The sequence below is a fragment of the Carettochelys insculpta genome, chromosome 26, assembly GCF_033958435.1.
Source record: "Carettochelys insculpta isolate YL-2023 chromosome 26, ASM3395843v1, whole genome shotgun sequence".
Lineage (NCBI taxonomy): Eukaryota > Metazoa > Chordata > Testudines > Carettochelyidae > Carettochelys > Carettochelys insculpta.
This window is the reverse complement of record NC_134162.1, coordinates 7,170,722-7,197,202: the sequence shown is the minus strand read 5'-3', so window position 1 is coordinate 7,197,202 and position 26,481 is coordinate 7,170,722. Positions and strand designations below refer to the sequence as shown.

Below are 26,481 nucleotides of genomic sequence, written 5' to 3'. Positions count from 1 at the left end.
CGTCACAAAGCAATGAGCTCATCCTTTGAATGGGGTCAAAGAGATCAGCCATAGTCACCCAACGGCGGCCCATGCACCACTGAGGAGCCTTGGGCCGGTTTCCTGGACAGTGGACAAGCTGGGCCATGCAGGTTGAAGGACGTTACCTTGCGTTTCAAGATTTTCACACAGTTCTGATTTGGCTTCTCCGTTGGGCCGGAAACCTCCCTTCTGAGTGAATTTGTTGGACATGGTGGCAGCCGTCACCACTGCCTTGAGGCTGCGTTTGCGCTTGGGGACGTTCTGCTCCGGGTGGAAGAGGATGATATACACCTTGGGCATGTAGAGCATGCCCAGTGAGACTGAGGCGCTTAGGCTCACCGAGATGGTCAGCGTCGTGGTCTGGATGTACATCTGGAAGACATAAGGGAACCAACTCAAAGCTGTGAACCTCTTCCCCAATGTGGGCATGCCCCTTCCTCTCCACAACTGCCTCTATGGAGAAAAACACCCAACTAGGGAGAGGGGGAAACGTGGAGAAAAAGATGACAGAGGATCATTTGGGGTTGGAAATGGGGATGGATGAGCAGATGGAGACCTGCAATAAGGCTAAATAGAGGGTATGTCTGCATAGCAAAGTTATTCAAAATAGCGGCTGCTATTTCAAAATAGCTTTGTGAACATCTACACAAAGCAACCATGGATGGTTTATTTGAAATTGGTAGACCTCACTGCATGAGGAATAGCATCTATTTCAAAAGAGCTATTTCAAAGTAAGGGCTATGTTGACAGGGAATAGGGACTATTTTGAAATAAGCCATTCCGGACCAGTTTATTTCAAAATAAAGCTGCAGTGTAGACATAATATTTCAGATTACAGCTGTGGTTCCTGGAGCTGTAATCTGAAATAAACTCTCTCGTGTGTGAACACACCATTTCAGAATGTGTTTTGCTTGTTTTGGGGCTTCCCTGTCGTGTGGATATGTTATTTTGGAATAACAACTCTAGAATGATTCTGTAGTGTAGATATACCCAGAGGGAACAAGCGGGAGGCAGGAGTGGAAGACTAATGAGCAAATGAACAATGAGATGGATACAAACAAAAAAGTGGCTGTTTTGATGGAACACGTGGCTACACAGGAAGTGGGGTTTGCAGACAGACAGGCTTCCAGGAAAGGGCAAGACAAAGAAGGGTGCTGTCCAAACTAAGGATCTGGCATCTTGGTGGAAGGGTTTTCAGTGCATTTCCATCACCACCTCTCAGACAGCAGAGATTAGTTTTCAGGCTAGCGCCAGGCTCAGGTCTCAAGAGCCACAATGTAAACCTGGAGTAACTGACGTGACCTCAACACATACTTGGCAAATACAAGAAGCAGCTACTCAGCCTTCCACCCACCCACCCATATGCTCACCCCATGGCAGGGCTGAGAAAGGGCAACTGACCAGTGAATGGCTCTGTTGCCAAACGGAGCCCTCCGGCTCTTCTGCCAGGGCAAGGCATGGGGCTTTCCTTGTGCATGCCTGTGCTTTACTCTTCACGGGAGCTGCAGGAAGGAGGTGCACTGGGGGAAGAACTGTTGGGTTTAGCCTAGAGAGGGGATCAAGCCAGCCAAATGAAATGGGCATCGCCAGCGCTTTGCTGGAATGAGGACATTATGGTGCCCCTGCTTTATCAGCGGATTGGCGGCACTGGGGTGGGACCAGTACCTCTGTCACTTCACCATGGGAGTCAGCAATGTGAACTCTAGGCATGTGGATGGAGCCACTGGTTTGATTGCAGTGGGGATGTGGTTGCACCAATAGGTTAGTGCCCACCTCCAGGGCTTGTTTCCGAGTGTGGCTCTGGGAGGGGAAGTCAGACCAAAATAGCTTAGCTATGAAAAGGAAACCAGGCTGGGGGGGAGAGTTGAGCACCAAATGGGAGTCAGGACTGAAATCCCGGTGGGATAGTTTGGCTGGGAGAAGACAGATAGCTACCAATATTTAACACAGAAGATGCACAGGAGCACTGGTACACCTGCATCCCTCCTCCTCTGCCAGTGGCACAGAACAACCTTGTCCACTGAGGTTGTAATCTATGTTCCCTGTAAGATGAGCGCTTGGGTGGTCGCTCAGGAGAGAGTGAGATACAGCCCAGCTGGTTATCAGGTCACCCACAGCCACCCAAGGTGGACAGAGTGTGTTTCTGCCAGTGGTGCACATATGCACATGACTTAGGGTACGTAACAAAATTTATTCTACCCATGGTTGGAAAAAGTTTGAGGTTAATACTAGTTGTAATCATCATTTGATTTAGTGTCTGTTACTGGGTTGAGCCTGCTGGTGCTGTTGCATCTTGCTGGCCTCGGACATAGCCAAGGTCAGACGATCTGCTAACCTCTTCTGCCCTTAAACACCAGGACTCTACCTGGCGACATCTCAGGGGCATGTGGGAAAACACCATGTTGCTTTGTGCACTGCTAATGAGGCCATGGCTGAGTAGCTCCTGCAGGCATCTGCAAGGTTCTCATCCCATCTCTTCCATTGACAGGCTGTACGATTACACACAAGCCACTTGCACTCACCGTACCTTCCTTCCTGCCCCGCCCCATCTGAAAAGCAAAGCTTAGGATCTTGGAACTCCTTTCCATCCTTTTGTGATTGTCAGTGGCATTCGAGCAGTGTGATGCATCGCTAGGCAGAAAACATCGGCAGCCGTCCTGGGACAGCGGCAGTACGGTCGTTGCAAGCCTACGTGTCAAGTCTGTGGCAGCAAACACAAAGTTTGGAAATGCTCAAGGGAAGCACAGAGCCCTTCTGCTCACATGCCTCTAACACACATCCTCTCCTGGGACAAGCCTCTCCAATCCATCTCTGCCCAGAACATTGCTCCCTTTAATTTCTTCCATCCATGGGTGGAATAAATTTTGTTAGGTGTACCAAGGCAGGACAGCACCTGAATCCCTCTGGGGCAGCTGCCAAAGCGCTCATCTTACAGGGAAGACTGGATCAAGCCACTGGCAACAGACCAGGGACTCAGACACCACTGTGATGGGTGCTATGGAAACCTGACTATAGAACCACGTGTGTGTCCCTCCAGCACCCACACGCTCCCTGCTGCTCATGCATACAAATGTAGCCCTGCGCTCCTTCAACAGGTAATTCTCATGCACAGCTCGCTCCTGGAGCTGTTGGAATGTGAGTCACATATTCCACGCCGACGTAGCCTTTCTGCAGTCAAAACTAATTTCACGCTCACTGTCCAGGACTAACGGTGACAGATGTTTTGCAAAACGAAAGCCCATTAATCTGACTGTAGAATAATCCATTTTTCTATGGGAAGGTCTTGGCGGGCACCTCACGAGCAGGGGACGTGTCAATCTGATGCCATCTAGAGGGGGGAGCAGGCGCATCTTGCCCTATCGCAGCAAGGGGGCAGGGCCAGGCACCCCCCGGCATCCCCATTACACTTCTCTCCTCCCAGCTCGGAGCTCTGTCGGCCTTCCCTAGCCCCCTCTTCACCAAAGTCTTCCACAAGGTCTGGATTTCGGGCCATCTGTGGCTTTGTTCCGAGCTGTGGATTCAAGTTACTAACAAAGGCTCCAACAAGGCTCAAGGTGGCTTCTGAACTTCACCCCTCCGGCTCAGCTGCAGCACAGTGTCTGCTTTATAATTGCTTCTTGTGTGGATGTTAGCCCTGGCACTGGGTGCAGGTTGACAGCACTTGCAGAGTGCAGTCCTGGCTGCCAGCCCACTAATTAGGGCACTAACTTGGCCCTGGAGCAGTGTTTCCTGTAAGCTGAATGCTTGGGCAGGCACCCAGGAGAGAGTCAGGTGTCGCCCAGCTGATTGGCACAGCGCCCATAGTCACCCACCACCAGCAGCATGAGTTCTGTTGCTGGTGCACATGAAATATTTATTCCGCACAGCGCTTAGAGGGAGCATGGGTCATGAGACCCAGCTTCAGTTCTCTGCCTTGCCACAGATTTCCTGTGAGACCTGTGGCAATTCAGAGTGAAACCCACAAAGGTATTCAGGCACCCGACTGAGTCCATGGGAGTTAGGTGCCAAACTACCTTTGTGAATCCCACCCTTTGCCCATCTGGGACTGTGGTAGGGCTGTAGGAGTCAGGACTCCTGGGTTCTATTCCCATGTCTGCCACTAGCAGGCTATGCAACTGCAGGCAAGTCATTTCCTCAGCTGCTGTGTGCCTCAGTTTCTCCATCTGTAAAACAGGGATAATAAGACTTCTCTATCTCACAGGGGTATGGAGAGGAGGGAGCCCTATACGTGAGACAGGAGGAATTTGCTGTTCATGACTCATTGACTCTTCAGCTTCTCTTCCCAGACAGCCAGTGCTGATGGGATTTGCCCATCACTCAGGTGGGCATGCAATTTCCATATGAGAGGGCAAAGAAACCTACAGTTCCCTAGGTGGTTTAGAGCACTCCCAGCCAGGCTGCTTTGGAAAAGCAGGATTTTCCCTGCCACTCTCCTTCCCCACTTCTTGCTATGAGGGACAATTTTGGACGAAAAAAGCACCTTCTGTTCATCTGGTCCAAGGCAGGTGAGCAGACTGCCAAGACCAGGACTAACTCTCGCCCCGGTATGAAGAAAACCAACACGCCAGCATGCCGGGGGACTATCATACATGCTGGGGGCTGCCATTTTCTAGTTTAAAACCTAGGTCTTGACCACTCATGGTCATTACAGATCGAATGGGGCTTTTCATAGCAGCACAGGGTCTAAACTCTGTGGTTTGCCTGAATACCAGTTCACAGTGGCGCTTATGTTCTGCCTCTTACAGTTTTTGGACACCACAATAATAAAAAAAAAAATCACACCTTTAGGAATAGTGTGGAGATGAGTCGATTCATCTCATACGGGGTCACCAAGCAGCCACCCGCTCACTCCATTTCTGATCACTCCTATCCTAGGCTAACGTTGAACTGGTGACCAGATCCAGAGTGGCCTGGTGACTGGGGTGGAATAATGCAGAACTTGGGAGGCACAGGCAGGAGTGAAAGCATCATCATCAGGAGTGAAAGGAGCGATAGTCATTTGGGTCAACATTTTCAAAAGTGGACTGGAACTGTGGCTGTCTCAAGACCCCAAACTGATACGTTTTCGGTGTGATTTTTTTTAGAGGTTGCTGGGACTCCCAGTGCAGCTGGATCCAAAAAGTCTCCCCTAGCAGTACACGTCCTAAGATCCCTTCTTTAGTCCCACTCAGCCCACATCCTAGATCTTCCTGGCTGGATGATCATTGATGTTCCTTGTAGATTCTCCTCTAGAGTGTGGTAACCCGGCTGCTGGATGCCTGCTCTCACTATCAGACCCTGCTCCCTGTGGCCAAGCGCAGTTCGACTGACAACAAACGAAAGCCCTACCTTTCTAGCAAAGTAGCCTGAATGAATCTCACGCTCTGCTAAGCAACGTTACACATCCACTGCAGACTCCATGTACCTGACACAATTTGCTGAGGTCTGGACAGACATGGAGATCAGCGGCTTTCATTTAGCATCAATGCTCGTGTCAGCTCCCTCATCCGTAATTCAACCTTTGCGCTGGACGGATGCCTTTCAAAGGGAATTAATGATCAGCAAAGATTCGTTTTTTGCTTCCAAGTCTTAAGACCCGCCCCCACCCTCAGGCCTCCTGGAGCCAGAGCGCTGCGCACCTGCCACTCCACATTCACAGCAACAGCGTTGCTGCGAATGGACAGCTGCTGCCGTCACTGGCTTTTGCTTCCCCTCATTTTCTCCTCGAACTCAGATCCAGCACGAACATCACAGTGGATGCAGAAATGCAGCGATTACCATGGTTCCTGCCCAGGCCTATCCATCCACTCTCACCTGAATTTCAAACTCCTGGGCAGTAAGTGCACATGGATGGCACCAAAGGTTAGAGTCACTCAGGAGCACACATCTCATGACCCGTCATTTTGGTGTACCCCAGTTTTGGTCTGCCCTGCAGCACCCGGTTACCATATTCCTGGGCTCCCACCCAGATCTGACATTGCATCTCAGTCCTGTCAGTGTTCCTGTAAGCTGATCGCGTGGGCCACTGCCCAGGAGAGAGTCAGGTGCTGTCCAGCTGATTAGCAGAGCACCCACAGCCACCAGCATGTGTTTCTATTGGTGATGCACATGCCTCGGTGCACATAAAATTTATTCCACCCAGGATAGAAAAAAGTAGAGGCAAAACTGGTCCTGACCTGCACTGTCTCTTGCAATCCTGGCCTTCACCACACAGAGTTGTGCCACTACACCTCATCTTTGATAAACAGAGCCCCCTCCCACCTGACTCCTGAGCAGACCCTGCTATATCTTTGGACAGTAGGCTGGGTTTTGCAAACTACTGTCCATTGGGTATTAGACGGATACGCAGCAGCCCCATTCTGCTTGTGACTCACAACACACCTCATGGACCCAACTTTCGGCTTTGAGTTACACAGGTGTTCATCCAGAGGTTATGGTCATGGTCATGATAAGAACCTGCCTTCAAATCATCAAGCAGCCCAGAAAGCAGGCAGGTTGGAAACCAGCATCATCCTGAAAGACGTTCCACATTTCTAAGGCCAGTCTACACTGGGGAGGGAATTCAGCCTAAGATACGCAACTCCAGCAATGAGGAATTAGGTCAAATTTCTCCACCACCCCAAGAGCGAGAGGCCAACACAACTGGGATGAGTTGTGGGGTTGATATGGCACCCTCACCATTTGATTTAGTGGGTCTATACTAGAGCCCCTAAATCAAACCCCAGAAGTTTGACCTCTGGCGCGTTGACCTGGCGGTAAGCATCGAGAAGCCCTAACTTGGCAATACACACTAGACATAAACTCCAGTGAGCATAGGCACTGACCTCACTTCTTGCCAGAGGATGCTCAACCTCTCCCTTCCATTCCAGGCCCCTTCCCCCCATTACTTCCCCCAGTTCCCTACCCTGCCTCTTTTTGCCCCTGCTCTACCCCGTCCCACCACTCCCCCTAAGCATACCCCATCCCCACTCCTCCCCTTCCCTTCTGGAGCTTGAACGCCATGAATCAGCTGTTCACAGCATTCCGAAAGCACAGGAAGGAAAGGGATGGAGTTGGTCAGGGTGCTGGCTCATGGGAGGAGGGTCCACTGGGGAACTCGTAGCTGGTGCCTGCCCTAATTTTTCCCCAGGGGTTCTCCAGCCCCAGAGCACCCACAGAGTTGGCCCTTAGGCCAGTGAGGCAAGTGGGTCAGGTCCTAGGACAATGCAATAAAGGAGAGGCCTGCTAAGGCAGCAGTGTATGTTGGCTAGTAGGAAACGAACGGAGCAGTTGAGCACCTAAGCAAGACCATGTACTGCACATTCATGGACACAAGACCTATGTCCCGCACACTAAGTAGTGTGACTGATTTCCAGCTGCTCGGAAAGATTTTCCCAGAGGCTGATGAAACCCTGTGAGCGCTGGTGATGCATATCACCCAATGCCCTCTGAAGTCCCTTCCCCTACATACACACAACAGACATCACAATGAAAGGAGGGCGGGGGGGTTCAAAACAAATTGCCAAGCGTGTCGTGTACAAAAGGCAACCCATGTTGAGATGAATGGAGATTTATCTCCGTGCGCCAGGCTCATGTTGAGCTGGGAGCAACAATTAATACAACAGGCAGGGGAAGAGGAAAACAAAACGTTATCTGGATCCGTTAATCACAGGGAGCTCCGGGGAATACAGTGGCTTCACAGTTTCACTGCCAGCCAGGAGCTGGGCAGCTAGACCAGACAGGTGTCTTTAAGGGATGCTGTGAGGTCAGATTGATCCCTAGTTGCTCTCAATTGATCTACTTCCTTGACAGCCCAGGGCACTGATCCCCAGGTGGTATACACCTATGTACATTAGTGCTGCTCTGACACTGTAGGCTGCATTCTGCTCACACTTACCCCGCTGCAGTTCAATTCATTCCCTTAAAGTCAAGGGGCCTGATTTGCCTCTGACCCCTGTGTAACTCCACCCACTCCAGTTTTGCTTCCTCCACCGAAAGCACGAGACTTGATGGTTTTAGAACCAGGCAACAGAGCGCTGTTTGCCCAGCAGGGACCAAATCCGTGCTGGCTAACACTGCGCATTGAGCTCAGGGACTAATTTGGCCCTGGATTGCTAATAACTCCTCAGCCTACCCAAATGAAAGGATTTCAGAGCTCTAACTAAAGAATCCCTTATGTTCTTGGAACACTATTTGCATCCCACTCCTTTTGGGCAGCTAGGTGGGGTCAACGATAGTTGCTTTCAAAAGCCTTAAATTGAATCCTCAACTCATATAAACCTTCTCCTCCGTTGACTTTGGATGTTCAAGGAGAGTGCATTGCAATTATGGGATTGTCAGTATTGTTTTGTCTCCCCCTCCATTCATCTCCTGACAGGTTGGCCTTGTGCAGCCCACAATGCTGCCCTGGTCTTTTTCCTGAGCGGTTGCCATGAATTTAAGACTCTCAGCAGAGTGCAGGGATAGTTCAAATGATTCCCTCTAGCGCAAGTTGCCTTGTCACTTGTCTCCTTTGAATTTCATCAGCCGACCCGCTGCCCATTCACCTTGCTTTATAAGGTCCCTCTAAAGTGCCTTGCAGTCTTCTCCAGCCTTGATCCACATCAGTAACTTCACCTCATCTTCCTGTTCAACTCCTTTTCCAAATCAATGATAAATATATTAAACATTGGACCTAGCACGCAACCTTGAGACACCTTGCTGGTCACCTTCTGCCCTCCTGGAAATTGACCGCTGATTGCTATCCTTTGTTCCCTGTCTCTGATCCCCGACAGTACTTCACTTCCTACACCGTGACAACTTAAGCTTCTTTAATAGCCTTTTTGGAGGAACTTTGTCTGGGACATTTTCAAAGTTTTCTCTCCTGGATCTTCCTTATCTGCTGCTTTGCTGGCACCCTCAGAGAACTCAGATCCATCTCTGGCACCTCTTTTTCACACAGCACACAGTCAACCTGTGGAACTTCTTGCCAGAGGAGGCTGTGAAGGCTAGGACTATAAGGGAATTCAAAGAAGTGCTAGATAAATTCATGGAGGTGAGGTCCATAAAAGGCTATTAGCCAGGGGGTAGGAGTGGTGTCCCTGGCCTCTGTTTGTCAGAGGTTGGAGATGGATGGCAGGAGACAAGTCGCTTGATCATTATCTTCGGTCCACCCTCTCTGGGGCAGCTGGCACTGGCCACTGTCGGCAGACAGGATGCTGGGCTGGATGGACCTTTGGTCTGACCCAGTAACGGTCATCCTTGTGTTCTTCTTCTAGGCCTTCTAGATCATGACCAACCCTTGAGTCACACTTTGAAACAAACAGATCCGGCACCAGCGTCTTGTGCTTAGAGTGACTCAGCTCACATAGATGAGCTGCTGCTGCTGTTTGACTGAGCCAGCCAAAGCCAGTCCAGGCTCTTTTCAAGGTCAACCTGGAAGACTGAGCACTTTTGATGATCCAGCTTGGAGGTTTCAAAGGACTGGAACACAGCAGTGGGGTCAGCCAAGTTGCAGGCTGTGGATGAGCGGCAGATGAAACATTCACATTAGCAAGCGAGTGCTGTCACATGGGCTGTCACAATCCTACAGGCTGCAAAGCCTCTAAGTGACTCACCAAAAGCAGGTGCAGTCCACTCCTCCAGAGCAGAGATTCTCAGCCTAACACCCTGACCTGGGGGCATAGGTTCATGACTGCCATTTCCCTTCCACATTGTTAAATGGGAGCACCATCCTGACTACATCAGGAACGGGGTCTCTGAGTGGAAAAAGAGGAGAGCCACTGCTGTAGAAAAGCCACATCTCACGATCAGAGTCCAGGTTCTGGTCCCAACTCAGCCACTGATGCTGCACCCCAGCTCTGCACCTCAGTTTTTCCACCTGTGAAATGGGGACAAGATCCTCACCTGCCTCCCTAGGTGAGCATGACACTGAATTAATTAAAGGTGGCAAAGTGCTGGGAAAATGTCTTCAAAAACAAAGAGGAGTCCTGCAGCAACCTAAAGACTAACAGGTTTATTTGGGCATAAGCTTTCATGGGCAATGACCCACTTTGTCAGATGCCCATAGAAGTTTATGCCCAAATAAATCTCTTAGTCTTTAAGGTGCCACAGGACCAGAGGTGAAAAAAGTATCCCCAAAAGTTACTTGAGTAAAAGTACAGCTGCTTTTGGAGAAAATGTAATTAAGTAAAAGTCGAGGTGGACTTCTAGGGAAACTATTTGAGTAAAAGTGCAGAATTGTCATATCTTGACGGCCACATTTCACATCTGGATACTTGAGTGAAATCAAGGTGTAACACCTCTGAACTCTTAACTCAGGTTGTTTTCCAGATGGATACTTTTACTTAATTAAATTTTCCACCAAAGTAGCTGCACATTTACACAAGTAACTTTTTGGAGCATTTTTTCCATGTTTGCATAGCACTCCTCCTTATTTTTGCTGACACTGATGAACGTGGCTACCCCTCTGCTACTTGAAAATGTCTTATTACTCCTTTCTCCCATGCCCCAGCGTGCACGAGCCACATTCTAACAGCAGGAAGGGCCCAGAGCCAACTACAGGAAACTCCATGAACATGTAAATGATGCCACCAAGCAGAGGAGAAGCCTCCAATAGCGCTGCTTTGCACTTACACACCCGTCACACTTCTCATCCAAGAATCTTGCACCATTCTGCGCAGTTAGAGAAGATGGAGAAACAAGCAGCCTTTCTGCAAATGGGCTCCACAGAGAGAGTCCATGTGAGAGTTGGGAATAGCATCCCAGCTTGCGCTTACCCCCATATATTTGTGTGGTGACACCATGGTTCAGAGCTGTCTTACCTAGCTCAGGAGAGATTCCAGCGCCGCCCAGCTGATTAGCAAACCACTCAAAAGAGAGGTTGTTTAGTTTCTGCTGGCGGTGCACCTTTGCACATGTCTCAGTCGACATAAAATTTATTCTGTACATGAATGGGGAAAAATCCACACATTTATTTCATGTTTTAAAATCCATTTCAGACCTGACTTCTCTGCCCCAAGACCATGTAATGCCAAGAGCGGGAAGGGAAACTGGTATTGCAAGGACAGTAAAACACAGCAGCCCCTCTTCTGTGCAGGGCATCTTACAGTGTCCCTTGCTGAAGTACAGGGCACCTACATATAACATCATAGTTTTGTCTGGTGTGAGCCAAGGAGACTTTTGTTTTTCCCAAGTGATGTTTGAGGTTCTACTTGTGTGGTTTTTTAGCTCCATATTCATCTCTCTCTCTCTCTCTCTCTCTTTCTGTCCTGTTGCAGCAGAAACAACAACTAGATCTGCACAGCACTTTGACTCCTGAGATCTCATGGCCTTTTGCAAAACGGTTGGGCATCAAGCACAGGCAGGTGGATGGTTTGTTGAGTGAAAGCTTTAGAGAGCAAGTGGGTCTTGCAGCAGTCCCAAAGGCACAGTCAACTTTAGATTTTCTCTTCCACAACTGAGCAACAGCAAAACACACTCTGTGTAGATATGGCTAGTTTCTTCCAAGTGCCATGAGGCCCTGTTTGAGAACTGGCCCAGGCCTGCCCACTGCTAAGGCCCCGCCCCCAGCCTAGGAGGAGGAACTACTGAAACAGAAGCTCAGGCATGGTGTATGGAACGCAAAAAAGAAAGTCAGGCATGCTAGTCTTTAAAGTGCTACATTTCTGCTTTTTTGTTTTGTTAAGCTGCAGAGGGAGCTTCAGTCCCCACAGACGTGGTTAAATTTGAAAAAATGGTCTTTGAGGAGAAACAGCCACACTGGAATTTAAAACTAACACTTGCAGTGATGGAGAATTCCCCACACACCTCATTCCAATGGTTAATCACCCTCCCAGCTAAAAAATTCCACCTTATCTCTAGTTTAGATCAGCCTGGCTTCAGCTCAGCTTCCAGAGCGCCTATCGCCTGGCAAACAGCATGAGGCTGATCTGTGCTAATCTGTCACCTTTCACCAGATCTCAGCTCACTTTAAAAACAGCAGAGCAGTTGGACAGCTTCTGATGTAGTGTGTATGGGTGCAAACAGTGGGAAATCATCAGGAAGGCTGGCATGGTGGGAGATTCAGCAAGGAAGGCTAATAACTGGAACATCAATAGTTATTCCTCCACTGGCTGCTTTTACACTGATACCCACCCATCACATTCTTTGCCTCATTCCCCTCTATCCCCTTCCCCCAGACATTCTATCTTGTGGTTCTGGAGATACGTTCAAGCCACTTGAGAGTCTCTTTCATGATTCACTGTCACCAAGAGCTCTTGCTAAACAAACAAGTGGCCACATTTTATCCTCCTCTCTCAGCCCGTGAAAGCCAATGTGATAAACAGAGAAATTCACAATGATTCCGCTCTTCAGCTTCTGCCTTATCGGAACAGGAAATTGTCTAGTTCTTTAGCTCCTCTGTTCTTGCTATTTCTGTAATCCATGGGGATCTGCGGGGATAAAAGGCTCCTTTGAGAAAGGTCTTGGGGGGATTGTTATAACAATATGCCGCCTCCATGCAAAGTTGTAGACACAGGGTAAGGAAGGGGGGGAAATAGTTAAAACCGAGATCTCATCTGACTCCTTCAGAAGGGAACAATGAGGCAGCCTGGCTCACGTAAATCCATTGGGACTTGGGACTGGCGCTTTAAGGAAACATCTAGAGTTTAATCTTCGTCACTGGTAGGAAAACATACACATTAAGCCATTTTCAAGGGGCATCCTTAGGTCAAGCAAGGCTATATTATTCAAGTTGTGGTAGCATCTGGAGGCCACACCTAAGAGCAGAGCTCCACTGTGCAAGGTGCCATACATACATACAGTATAAGAGACAGTCCTTATCCCAGTGACTTATAGCTAGAATAGATGAAGGATTATCATCCCTGGTGGTATACGAATATTAAGTGATGTCACCCAAGTGCCAAAGGGAATCTGTGATAGAGCTAAGGACTGAACCACCATCTTCCAGGCCAGAGATTTAATTCCAAAGCCATCCCCTCTCTCAGCTTCCTCCTCTGATATCAGGAGATTCCAGTTCCACCATCTGTACCTGCAATAGAGGCCGAGGGTTGAAATAGCATTCTCAATAAACATTGGTTTAGCATGCAAAGCAGCAGAGGCCTGGATCCACAGACAGATGGACAGAGGACTCAGGTGACATACCGCAGCTGCTGCTATTACGAACAAGCACCAGCTGCAGTGGGTGAACCCAAGGGTTCAGGCAGTCATGGGGGACAGAGCTAAGAGCTGTGGGGCGGAGGCTTGAGGATCAGGTGCTATTAGACAGATGCAAAGTTAAAAAAGAAAGAAATTCTTTAAAAGCACGCTCCCAGGGAGAAGAATTTGCTGGCTGTCACTCAACACCTGACCAGAACTCCAAGGGGATAAGGGTGGAAGCTTCATTAACATTTCTTGCCCTAGCTTTGCTGGATCCAGTCACTGGCTGTCACGTCCAGGAGCTTGTATAAGACTGGTCCAGGTGAGTTCTCCACCTCAGCTGCAAAGCAAAGATGCAGACTTATACCTGGCCTCCTACCTTGGGGTAAATCTGACAATACAGGGGGTGCAGGGGAGAGAGGCAACCCAAACCTCTCAGATGTTTGAAAATACTCATGGAAGCATCCAAAATTCAAAGCACTTCCTCTAGGAAGCAAAGCAAAGGTTGGCCCCTACTTTGATTCAGATGTGAAATTAAAGCTGCAGGAGAGGGAGAGGGACTGTCAAAGAGACGCCAATTTTGACTACCTTCCAGCTGGGATTTTGAAATGGAAACTAAGGGAATTAGGAACTCTGTCATCTCTAATTCCTGTGGAAATACCAATTTAGCCCCCCTGAGCCTGCTCCTTATGGAAGCCTGGCATACAGCCATTGTAGAATATCCATACCTACCATACCAGTGCGTCCCAGAGCCAGCCGTCCCCAGCACAAAGAAAACTCACCCCTTGCAGGTCAGTGGGTGCAGAGAAAGCAGGCACAGTTGGATGAGAAGGGTGACTGTGTTGCCTCCAAAGGGAGTTGGGAACAGCTCCATGCAAGGCTCTAATCAGCTTATTAGCAGCCAGAGAGCTGAGGCACCCTGCCCGCTCCCAGCCCCTAAAGGGAGTCAAGCCTTATTGTCGAATTGCTACTTGACAGCCAGCTTTTGGCAGCCCTAAATTATCCCATGACAAGCTGCACCGAGGAGGTGAGCAACCTTGCGCATAATCTACAATCATTATCATTTCCATCTTTATTACCCACAGTGTGCCGAGCACATTAAGGCAGCTTTAAGGGAGCTTTTGTTTTGCAATAATTTCTTAAGAAACCTGCTTTCTTGTTAGTCTCTCCCCTGCCAGCTCATCAAAATGGAAATGCTGCTAAAGGCTCCATTTATTTCCTTTTATTCTCCTTCCCACTTTTAACCAGCGCAGCCCGGCTTGGGAGCAAATCTCATCTCTGGCTACCTGACGATGGAATGTTGTCACGTAGGGTCTGAGTTCATCTGCAAGCTCTAGTGCCTGGGCAGGGGCTGTCTCTCCAGGTGGCAGGTTTAATTGCACTCACCAGAGAAAAAGGATCGCTGTTTAAGCGCTCATGACAGGGTTCAAAAGGGCTGCAAGGAAAAGCCCAATGTCCAGAGCTAGCACGCTTCTTACTTGATGTAACAGGTTCTAATGTCCAGGCCTTCCAGGACCTGCCACGGAATATGAAATCTTAGAATACTAGACCTAGATGGGACTTCGAAAGGCCACCAAGTCCAGCCCGCTGCACTCATGGCAGCACTAAGCACTATCTAGACCATGCCTGATAAATGTCTATCTAACTTGCTCTTCCATCTCTCCAGTGATGGAGATTCCACAACCTCCCCAGGCAATTTATTCCAGTGTTTAACCCCTCTGACAGTTAGAACATTGTTCCTAATGTCCGACCTACACCTCCCTTGCTGCCATGTAAGCCCATTGTTTCTTATCCTAGCCTCAGAGGCTAAGGAGAATAATTTTCTTCATCCTCCTTGTAACACCCTTTTAGGTACATGAAAGCTGCTCTCATGCCCCCTCTCAGCCTTCTCTTTTCCAAACTAAACAAACCCAGTTCTTTCAATCGTCCCCCGCAGGTCACATTTGCGCGACCTTTAATCAGTTTTGTTTCTCTTCTCTGGACCGTCTATAATGTCTCCACATTTTTCCTTAAATGTGGTGTCCAGAACTGGGGACACTACTCCCGTTGATGTCTAATCGCCACAGAGCAGAGCAGAAGAATCACTTCTTGTATCTCGCTTACAATACTTCTGTTAATGAATCCCAGGACGTGAGATGCTGCTATACCTCCCTGCACAGGTGCTCCTCGACCAAGACAGCTGGGGCAGAAGCAGACTGCAGAGCATGTGCCAACACTGTCCAGAGGACAGCCAGTGGACCAAGTGAGGAACCCCCAGAAAGCAGCAGAGGGGGTGGACCCTGCACGTCATGGCATGTGCAATATCTTCAGAAGGGCACATGGAGCTAGAAAAGCAGAGGCCAAAGAGGAGGGGGACCAAGAGGTCCCTGAGTAAGAACCAGGAAGCATGACAGCTATGTAATGAGAGGAACAGGGCTGCATCTATTACCAACCACACCCTGCCTGCCACCGCCAGCTCCTCGCCCTCTGAAGGGCCTTGAGATCCTGTCAGGTACAGGCGGCAGCAAGAAGAGACCAAGCCTGACTGAACTTTTCACCACTGCAAGTGGGAATCCAAGAATGCAGCCAACAGGGAAAGAGGTGAGATGGGAAAGGGCCCATCGGCCACAGATTTTAGAGGGACAACAGTGTAAAGAAAGTCCATTGTCCCAGACAGCAAGGGGTGGGGGCAGGGTGCATTAGTGGTGCTAACTTCAAAATGGAACATCTCTTCTGGCTGAGTGAGGGAATTTGGGTCGTCTCCATTGACAGAGTTTTTTTTTTTGTTTTTTTCAAATTCAGGCCTCTGATCCCAATTCATCTGCCAAGGAAGTTTCTTTGCAACTGACAACTAGAAGAAATAATCACCTGAAGAAGTATGTCTTACCCACAAAAACTCATGCCCTAAAAAATGCATTAGTCTTTAAGATGCTACAGGACTGCTTGTCATTTATGAAGCTACAGACTAATGTGGCTACCCTCTGAGACCATTTACTGTCAGAAAGTTGATACTATCAATAGAGAAACACAGAGATGCCATAGAGAGATGGATACTGTACAAAAGTCATCCACAGAAGCAGTAGACAGACATCCAGGCAGATGCCACCATAGACAGAAACCTTACGTGTACAGCTACTATAATACTAGCCACCCACCATAAGGCCGCCTCTGTAAGGACACCCACCAAAGATGGAAACCTAAGACATACAGCTACTATATTATCCATACACACACACACACACACACACACACCTCAGATATTTAGTCAGCTGGCTGACTTTACTTATAGATTTTTTCAATAGATACTGTAAATACAGAGAGACTCCTCGAACAGCCAACCAGACCCCATACAGATGTCAACAACAGATGCCACAGGGAGACAGACAAGTGCCTAGATAGACAGACAGATAATTACAATCTGAATCTCATTTTTTGAATGCTGATAGCATCTTGCACCCACACCGCTCGCACCGTGACATTTCTCAAGGATAATAGACACCCAGCCCTAGACACTGCTATTGAAACGGTGACATGCCAGTGAAGAGTTCTAGGTTTCCAGTATTTTGAAGGGTAACATGGAAACAGATCCATGCCTCCTTTATATGCCTCCCTCTGTATGACAAACTCCAGTACTGCTCAGCAGGGTTCGTGCTAATTTTTTCCAGCCATGGGCAGAATAAATTTTGTTATGTGCACGAGTGGATGTGCACCACCAATAGAAAACACACGCTACCCACTGTGAGTGGCTGAGGGAACTCTGCTAATCAGCTAGGTGGTACCTGAATCTCTCCTGGACAGCCGCCCAAGCACTCAGCTGCAGGGAACCCTGCTGCCCAGTGATGTAAATAACCGCTGGTTATTGCAGGACCTCATAGGACTGAAGTTAAAGATGAACAACCAGGCTTAGATCATCTCCCCCAGGATGGACGGAGCAGAATATTTGAAGCAAGCCACATTTTTGTGATGAATGAGACTCTGCAGTAGCCACACTCCTTCCCAAGCCTGGTCTGGCTTCATCAGTGGTTCCCAACCTGTTCAGCACACTTCAACGAAACAAATGGTTCCACAGCACACCCCCTTTTTTCAGCTGAATCGATTGCTCATAAACATCACATTTACCTACATTCACTATAGTTGCAGTCTTAGTGGATAGGTTTGCAGTACAGCAGTGCATCCAACAAGCTAAACAAGGATCAAAAGGCATTTTCCTGCTCTGCCCACCATCACGCTAGGGATGTCGAGTAAACAAGCAACCACTGACAATTTAAGCAGTTACTTGATTCTTCGTGGGTGGGGTGGTAGCTCCGGAAAGTAGGCTCCCCTCCCTGCTAGCCCATTGGAGCTGGGATGGGACATTTAAACTGCCTCCCAGTTTAACAGGCTCCTGCCCTCTCTGCCTCCCCCAGCAGGGCATGGGGGCAGGCTCCCCACCGGCTCATTCAGGCCGGCAAACCACATTTCCGATGCCTCCCAGTGCAAATGGGGTCCAGCGGGGTTGGTATTTCCCCTCCTGGGGGCTCTGCAAAAAACCACTGCGGCGGGGGAGGGAGGAACTCTTGGTGTTTGAGCCCCAGCTGGCATGGGGTTGCTAATTCTCCTCCTCCTCCCATGCCAGGGAAACTGATGAAATTTCATGGCCCCTGGCATACTTGGCTAGTTCTCACAGCACACGAGTGTGCCGGAGCACACTGGTTGAAAACCACTGTTCTATATTACAGCTGAGGATCTAAACCTGCTTGTGCCTGCCTACACCAGATCTAAAAAGAGACTTTGTTGGGCCCTTGCGGGGAGGTGGCCCCAGACCCTCTTGGAGGGGGTTGGGCATCGGTGGAAGGGTGGAGCCCCAGGCAGAAGCGGGGCAAGGCCTCCGTGAGAAAGGTGGGGGGCTGAAGGCTAGCTTTCTCCAGCCAACCCTTCAGGGCTACAGGGTGCATGCAGGGAGTTAAAGGGCCTGGAGCTTTGGTCGCTGCAGCTGCAGAGGTAGCAGTGGCCAAGAGCACCAGGGCCCTATTAATTCACCAGACTCCAGGGCAGCTGCCTCCTTTGGCCCCAACTCACTGGCAAGCCTGGTCTACACTGTTGCCTTTAACATCATGTTATTCAGCCGGACTCCTTGGGGTCATGGCTTGACACCACCTAATTTGCTGCTGAAGACAAGGCCTGGGAGGGAGCGTGCTTGGAGCAGGAGGCCTATGCTTTCCACTCACTCTGTTCCCTGCTACAAGACGCGCTCTCTCCCCTCCCACAGCCAAGCAGAGGAATCTGTCACTGGCACCTGCGTTGCCACAACACGCCGATGTTAATTAAAATCACAGCAACCCAGTAATCGAGAGAGAAGCGGCAAAGTTCAAGGAGCCGGGGGAAGCTTCAAGGGGCTCCTTTTCCCCTTCTTTTTGTCTCCCTCCCCAGATCTCATGGGCTGGTAACATTGAGAACATCACTGCCACACAGCGTCTCTGATTTTGAGTGAGTGACTTTACTGCTCGGCACAGGCACTCGACTGGCAACGCTGCAGACACAGAGCATTGTTAGTGGCCTGGCACACATCCCAGGTGCACACTGTGCCTTGAAACTCTCCAGTGAGCTGATGGTGGTGCTGATGGCATGGAAGTCGGAGCAGGAGCAAAGAGAAGAGAAGGTGAATGGCAGCAGAGGGCAGAGAGCAAAAGCGGGAGTGGGGTGGGGGGTTATTATGGTTAAGGCAGAGGAGTGAGGAGGGATTAGATCCAGGTTCTGCTCCCAGCCTTGCCACTGACTCCTGGTGTGACCTCAGGAAAGCCACTCAGGGTACGGCTCCGTTCTCAGCTGGAGACGTTAAACCCAGCTTGGGGATACAGTCACCGTGGACAGACACCCGGCATCCCCAGAAGTTTCCATAAATGACGTTACTCCAGGGCTGAGGCAGCACTGGGCTGCCAGAACACATGGTCCCCAGCAGCTTTTGGTTGGAGCTTTGGAAGCAGCCCCTGGTGTGGGATATCCCATTTCTCAGCACTGGGGACATTAACAACCCTCAGGGAGATGCTGAGTCACTCCCGAGAGGCATACTCAGGAGCTGGGTGCTCAGTGCCATGCAGGATGTGGCCTCTAATTGACAGCCTATGCAGGAGTGCAGGGAGGACAAGTGAAGTCACAGTCTAAGTTAATGGCAAGTGTCCCCCGTGGTGCCTGACCCTCAGAGGATAAAAGTCTGCTACAGCCCCAGGGAGAGTGCTTTCACTCAGGCTGTAGCAACTCATTCTTCTAGCCTCAGAGGTTCCCAGTGCATAAGCCAAGATGGTGGCCATCAAATCTGAGGCAAGGGGGCTCTTTAACACACATTCACCAGTGGCCTATGGAAGCAGACAAGCTCCAAGCCATCAGAGGGCCTGTATTGTTGGGTGCGGGGCGCATGTGCAGTGGGTTCTGGTCAGTGCTAGGACAGCTAGGTTTGCTATGGGCACCGCCAATGTGGCACAGCCCTCACCCATCCCAGAGATCTCCCACCTGTGCCCACCTTGTCTGCACATTCGGGAATGGTGCCAACAGCAGCCAGACTCCAGTTTTGTGGAGATGCTCAGGTGGGAGAGAGGGTTCGGATATCTTCAATCACAGGGGGCATGTGGAAGTAGGAATCTTCAGGTACCAGAGGGAACTATGCCTGGCTCTCTCCCTCAGCCTCTGTCAGACTCTCTGCATCCTGGGCCAGGACAACTTCAGCAAGCACAGCCCAGTCGGAGCCACCCTGCCTGCCTGTCACCGTGGCCTGGTCTGGAGGGGAGGAGACTGCAGGGGGAGAGAGACAGCTGGGGAGGAGAGGTAATGAGACACCCAGGGAGAAAGAAAAATGGGGGGCAGTGAAAGAAGAGCACAAGAAAGACGGAGTGAAAGGCAGCAAGGGGCAGAGGCAGCAAAGGTGAGGAGGGAACTCCATTGGCCACAGGGATCTGAATCCAAAGGATTCACAGGGAACCATCACACCTTGCTCTTGACTTGCTGCTCCCCCATGGCAGGGTTCCCTGTAAGCTGAGCACTTGGGCGGCTGCCCAGGAGAGATTCAGTGACACCCAGCTGATTATCAGAGCGCCCACAGCTGCTCACAGCCGGCACCAGTGTTTCTACTGGTGGTTCACGTCTGCACATGCCTTAGTGCACATAACAACATTTATTCCACCCACAGATGGAAAAATATTAGGGGGACACACACTGCCCACTGCCTGTTCTTATGCAGCAAAGCGGAGGAGATGGTGCATGAACCAAACCCCCAGGCTTCCCCCGCTGCTTCCCGCTTACCTTTTCCGCCGACTGCGATGTCCCAAAAAATATGGGGATGAAAGCTAACCAGACGATGCAGGTGGTGTACATGGTGAAGCCGATGGGTTTGGCTTCGTTAAAGGTCTCCGGAACCCCACGGGTCTTAATGGCGTACACCGTGCACGTCACCATGAGGAGCATGCTGTACCCGAGCAAACAGATGAGGGACAGGTCAGAAATGTCACACTTGAGGATCCCCCGGGCAAAGAGGGGGTCCGTAGTCCGCTGGTCCTCATAGTCAATGATGGAGTGGGAAGGGTCCACGATGAACCAGATGCAGACGCCCATCAGCTGCAGGGAGATGAGGCTGAAGGTGATGACCAGCTGGGAGGCAGGGCTGATGAAGCGTGGGGCGCTGACCGACTTTTTGCCCTGCTCGAAGATGCGGTAGATGCGGTTGGTCTTGGTGAGCAGGGCGGCATAGCTGATGCTCATGCCCAGCCCCAGGAAGATGCGCCGCAGCGAGCAGGTGCCCATGTCAGGCTCGGCAATCATCAGGAAGGTGGTGGCGTAGCAGAGGAAAATGCCAGTCAGCAGCACGTAGCTGAGCTCCCGCCCCGAGGCCTTGACGATGGGCGTGTCGTTGTAGCGCACAAAGGTCACCACCACGAAGAGGGTGGCCAGGATGCCTGCAATGGCAATGAAGACAGGCACCACGGCCCAGGGCGAGCTCCACTCCAGCTTGACGATGGGGATGGGCATGCAGCCCGTGTGGTTCTCATTGGGGCGCTCGTTGAAGCGGCACATCTTGCAGTGGAACTCGTCCAGCTGGTACTGGTACCCGTCGCAGCGCTCACAGTGCCAGCAGCATGGGATGCCCTTCACCAGCTTCTTCCTCTCGCCTGGTTGGCAGGGCAGGCTGCAGATCGAGCTGGGGAGCTGATGGTCCGCCCCGGGCCAGTGCATGCGCTCGATCTGTGGGAAGAGAGAGGAGAGGCCTGAGCAACAGAGAACTCAGGCTGGGCATTGCATTGGTGCACGAGGGGCTGGTTGCACGGGCTCCCTCCCGACTGCGGGAGCTTGCTTCCTGTGGCTCAATGATGCACCTCATTCCTGACCTGCCACCCACTGCTGGTCTCTCCCATTGCGCTGCAGTACCCCCCCGCTAGTCAGGTCCTACACGCCTTCCTCCCAGCTCTACCAGTCCCCCCACTTCCAGTGCCCCATTACTCCATTCTAGCCCCCCCACCTCACAGACCCCCACATGCCGCAGTTCTGCCAACACACCTGTTTCCTGACCTGCATTCCTGCCTATGCTTGCTCCTGTTCTGTCTTCATCTCTTACGCACACACTTGCTTCATGAGGACAAGCATGTGTTGCGGCTTCATGCTGAGCTTCCCCAACCTCAGTGGTAGCCTAAGGGCTTGTCAACTTGGGGAGTTTAACCCGGCTGAAGCCCCGTTATTGCGATTTGGCATTTGCATACAATCAACACTGCACTGCAGTGCACCAACTCCTTATTCATCAAGAATTCCGGAGACGTGTGCAAAGTGAACGAATTCTGTGGCACGCGGCATTAGGCTGCTCTATCACTTGCATGCCCTCTTTGCCTCTGCAAACTACTTCAGCAGTCTCTCACCAGCGACCTGGCAGTGCTTCGTAGGTCACCTACTCCAGGGTCAAGTTGACCAGATGTTCCCTTCCTGATGTGTATGATGGGGCGAGGCCACACTTTGTCCATTGGTTCTTGGATTCAAAAAAATTATGACAACCATGATATCACCCCCGAAGCCCTAGAACACGTCTTGAGTGGTGGCATGGAACCATACCAAGACCCTGGATCTTATTGCCAGCTAAGGAGAAGCATTACTGCCGGAAGCTCTCGTGTCAGGTGCTGGAATAAAGACCATTTTGGTGGATGGACGCTGTTGGCCAGAGAACAATGAAGGGCTAAGACCAGGATGCTGAACAGATGCAGAGCAAGCAGCTCAGAACAACGTACATTAAAACAAGAGATGGCATGAAAAAGTCCAGCAGAGGACATCTAACAGGTCCTTTTTTTTTTTTTTTTTTTTTTTTGAAGATCTGGACAACTCTACATGATTATGTGACCACCCAAGCCAGGTAGATAGTGAAGGCTCTGCCCAAGAATGCCTGCAGTCGACTACTAGGATGACTAGCAAGACTCATTGGCGGATGAGTCAAAGGAGGCTGTAGTAAGGTGGATTGGCCCCTCACTGATGCAGAGGGGGAAGAACCAGTCCATGAGCACTAGTGGGCAGAGCCCTGCACCTGGCAGTCACCTGGTGGAGGAGCCAGATGCTGACCCTGAGCTCCCAGGCTGGGAGGCTGACCTAGCCCTGCAAGAAGCTGAAGACTGGCCCGGACCGTGAGGCCCACAGCTCGACCACATCGAGGAGGAGCTACCAGCCAGAACAGAGACCCCACTCTACCCAAACCCAGTGGAACTTCATCTGCTACCCAGTGAAGTATGAGCTGAGGGGGAGTTTAGAAGTGGCCCAGGGATGGCTGAGTCACTGTGATGAGGTCTGGAGCCCAGCTGGCCACAGCAGTGGACTCCTCTGCCATTGGTAGGGCTCTAGGCCGGGACGCGGTGAAGTGGACGGGTCTCCGTCCCTCCCCTCTGCCACCACCACTCCTAATCTGTGGGTGGCAGCTTCCCCCTCTCACTATTGTTGTCCCTCTGCCCTGCTAGGAGATCCAGCCATTTGCGGCCCCACCCTGTACTACAGTCTGAGCTTATATTGTGAACTACTGGCTGCCCCACCTAGAGAGGGACTGGGCCCATCTGACTGGTTACCTGGCCTGATCACAGGCCTGAGCCTGGGTTAACTCTGATCCCCCAGATGCAACTGTAGTGAGGTGGATTGGCCCCTCACTGATCCAGACAAGGAAGAAGCCCCCCTCCTTGACTGTGAGCAGGCTACAGAGGCCATTGCAGAGACCTCCCCAGACCAAGCACTGTGACACCAGCCATGTGGAATCATAGGACACTGGTACTGGAAGGGACCTCAAGAGGTCATCAGGTCTAGTCCCCTGCCCCATTTCTACCCTGCAGCAGTCAACCCCGACACCCCAGCAGCACAGCTCAGAGTGGGACTGAGGAGCCTGATCCTAGGGAGGGTACCTCGGCGTGCACATTTTTATTTCATTTTATTTTTCTTTTTACATAGTGCACTGTTTTTAAAAAGGTAATTGGTGATGATGATGGCGGCGTCATCCCATGGTGCTCGCCTCCGTTCCAGGGGCCCCACGGCCGCCACTATCGTAAGCAGGTGTGAACTAGAAGCCTTTGACGTATGGCCCTCCCTTAGGCCATGCTTTCTGTTCAGGTACCGCTTTCCAAAAAGGCAACTGCACCAGCCAGAACCTCTGCCTCCATCTGATGCTAAAGTCCCAACTATTGACGGTTTTGAGAGAGCACGGGCCCAGACCTTATCTTCTATCCTTTTCCCTCAGTTGTCCTGCCCAGAAAATGCCTGTCCCCTGGCAAACCCTGGTTGTCAGGTTGAAATGGTGGCCAGCAGCATGGCACTGCTGCAGTATCTACCTCATTGCCACCTGCACCAGATTCACACAGTGGAAGCACCCCATTGGTGTGAAAAACCCCAGTGGTTATGGCCAAAGAAGCTTGGCTAGTGCCAGACACAGGCACTGCAAGCCTGAAAAGCTCTGGAGAGTACCGCTTGCCACGGAGGTAGAAATACCTTGCAACAGTGCATTCTTACAGTGAAGCTGCTTTGCTCTGGGGATAGAAAAAGCTCTTAATGGCTTTTCACAGGCTTACATACAGAAAGACTGGGAACAGTGAATGCTGCAGGCAATGACTGCAAAAGACTATCTGTTTTTCCTCTGCATTTTCCTCCTGTCTGCAGGCAATCAAGCAAAATCTGAGGCTGAAAAAATTCTCCATTTTTGTCTAGACATAGAGGGCCAAAGGCACAGCCATTCCTCCAGAAAACTCCAGACTCCTGACCACTCCTGCAGTACTTCTCGGAGGACCATCTTGGGGAATAAAATCCAGCATATCTTGTTGGTTAGTGTACAAGAACTAGACGGGACCTTGAGAGATCATCAAGCCCAGTCCCCTGCACTCACAGCAGGACCAAAACACCACCTAGACAAGGGTTTCCCAAACTTAAAACATTTGCATACCCCTTTTGGGACTTCAGCCTTATCAGCATATGTCTCTCCCAGTGCTGTCCCAGTCCTCAGCGCCTGATTTTCCATCATTTATTTTCTGCCACATACCGCTTGAAATTCTTTTGTGTACCACCCATGTTACATGTACCACACTTTGGGAAACACTGATCTAGATAATCCCTGACAGAGTTTCTGTCAAATACTGCCAACGATGGAGATTTCGCAACCTCCCTAGGTAATTTATTCCAATGCTTAACCACCTGACGGTTAGGAGGTTCTTCCTAATGTCCAGTCTAAATCTTCCTTGATGTAATTTAAGCCCATTACTTTATGTCCTTGCCTCAGAAGTTAGGGATAATAATTCTTCTCCCTCCTCCTTGTAACACCCTTTAAGGTAGGCTTACTGCATACTAGAACTGGAAGGGACCTCAAGAGGTCAACAAGCCCAGTTCCCTGCCCTCACAGCAGGACCAGGCACCACCTAGATCATCCTTGATAGATGTTTATTGTACTTGCTCTTAAATATTGCCACTGATGGAGATTTCACAACCTGCCTAGGCCATTTAATCAATTTTAACCACCATGACAGTTAGGTACTTGAAAACTGCTATCATGTCTCCCCTCAGTCTTCTCTTTTCCAAACTAAACAAACCCAATTCTTCTAGTCTTCCCTCATAAGTCATGTTTTCTAGATCTTTAATAATTTTTCTTGCTCTTCTCCAGACCTTCTTCAACGTCTCAACCTCTTTTCTGAAATGTGGTGCCCAGAACTGGACAGGTTGGTCCTTCATCTTCTTAAATAAGGCCATTCTTTGACTCTTAGGCCTGATCTGCATTGCAGACTGAGTTGGTGAAAGCTCTCTTAAGTTGCCCTGCTAATGTATGTGTCTACACTACCAGCTTCCTTCTGCTGACTGAAGTAGCCTGTAAACCAACTTCTGTGCTTCATCTCCATGAGAGGTGAAGCACTTAATTCAATGTTGGTGGGTCAACAGAGGGCTAGTGTAAGCCCAGTGCTAGTCACCTGCCTCAGTGTGTCATTCAGAGTCAGCACAGCAATATAAGCACCTCCAAGGAAAAACCGACCTAGGAATACAATTCCCAACCCTAATCCCAGTACATCCCCCTCCCTCAGCCTCCAAGAAGCAATGGCAAAGCCAAACGGACAAAAATCCCAAAGCATGCACCATTTAACATCTCTGAGGCTCCCCTAGGCCTAGGAAGAATCTGAGGGAAATAAAGAGAAAACTAGAAACAAAAATAATTCTCCACACACAACTGCAACCGCAGAATAGCAACTTGTGATTTATTTACTGCTCCCACAGCCCCAACACCTCTCCTGGCTAAATCACCAAGGACTGGGGCCATTCATGGCTAGTGTCTGGGCAGCAGCCAGGAAGGGGACTCTCCTGATGAAATGTTCACAGACATCACGGCACAGCTGAGGCCCGCTGATGGAGGGAGCAAAGGGGGAAGTTGCTCCAGGGCCTGGTGTTTCAAAGGGGCTCAGAGCTCCGGCAGCCGCTGCTGCTATTTCATCCACAGAGATGACCAGAGCTCCGGGCCCCCTTCAAGTACCATGGCAGTGCCGCTCCACTCGGCCGGGAGTGTGGGGGCAGCACCATAATCAAGCCTGATTGCCCTAGGTCCTGCCCCTTTCTGGTCTTGACCCTGCCTCTTCCATGGGCATGGCACCTCCCACCTTGCCTCCGGGCCCAGAGTGGCTGTCAGCCCAGGGCAGTTGACAGGGAAAGCACCATTATGGCCAATGACAGCACGGGAAGAGAATGGGAGATGGAGAAGTAACTTCTGGAAGTGAAACACACCTAAAATGCTCAGCTGCCACATGTGTTGCTATCACTATTCAGGCAGCAAGCACTGGAGTGCTGCAAAGCAGCACCTGGCCACGGTACACAGCCCCTCAGCAATACTGGCCACTGGCAGCAGCAGCAACAGCAACAGCAACATATCTTACCGTGCCACCAAACTGTGCTCCTAGAGGCCAGTCC

The 26,481-nt window shown here is 50.5% G+C and overlaps 1 protein-coding gene across 1 annotated transcript in view; it reads right to left on the bottom strand.

The window, feature by feature from the left end:
• The window catches only part of GRM4 (glutamate metabotropic receptor 4), a 175,380-nt gene that overhangs the window by 983 nt on the left and 147,916 nt on the right, over window positions 1–26,481 (bottom strand). Inside the window, exons 8-9 of the mRNA XM_074977251.1 lie at window positions 20,347–21,282; window positions 147–393 (exon numbers count right to left, since the gene is read on the bottom strand). Coding sequence (XP_074833352.1) covers window positions 147–393; window positions 20,347–21,282 — 1,183 coding nt within the window. The remainder of the gene's footprint in view (window positions 1–146; window positions 394–20,346; window positions 21,283–26,481) is intronic.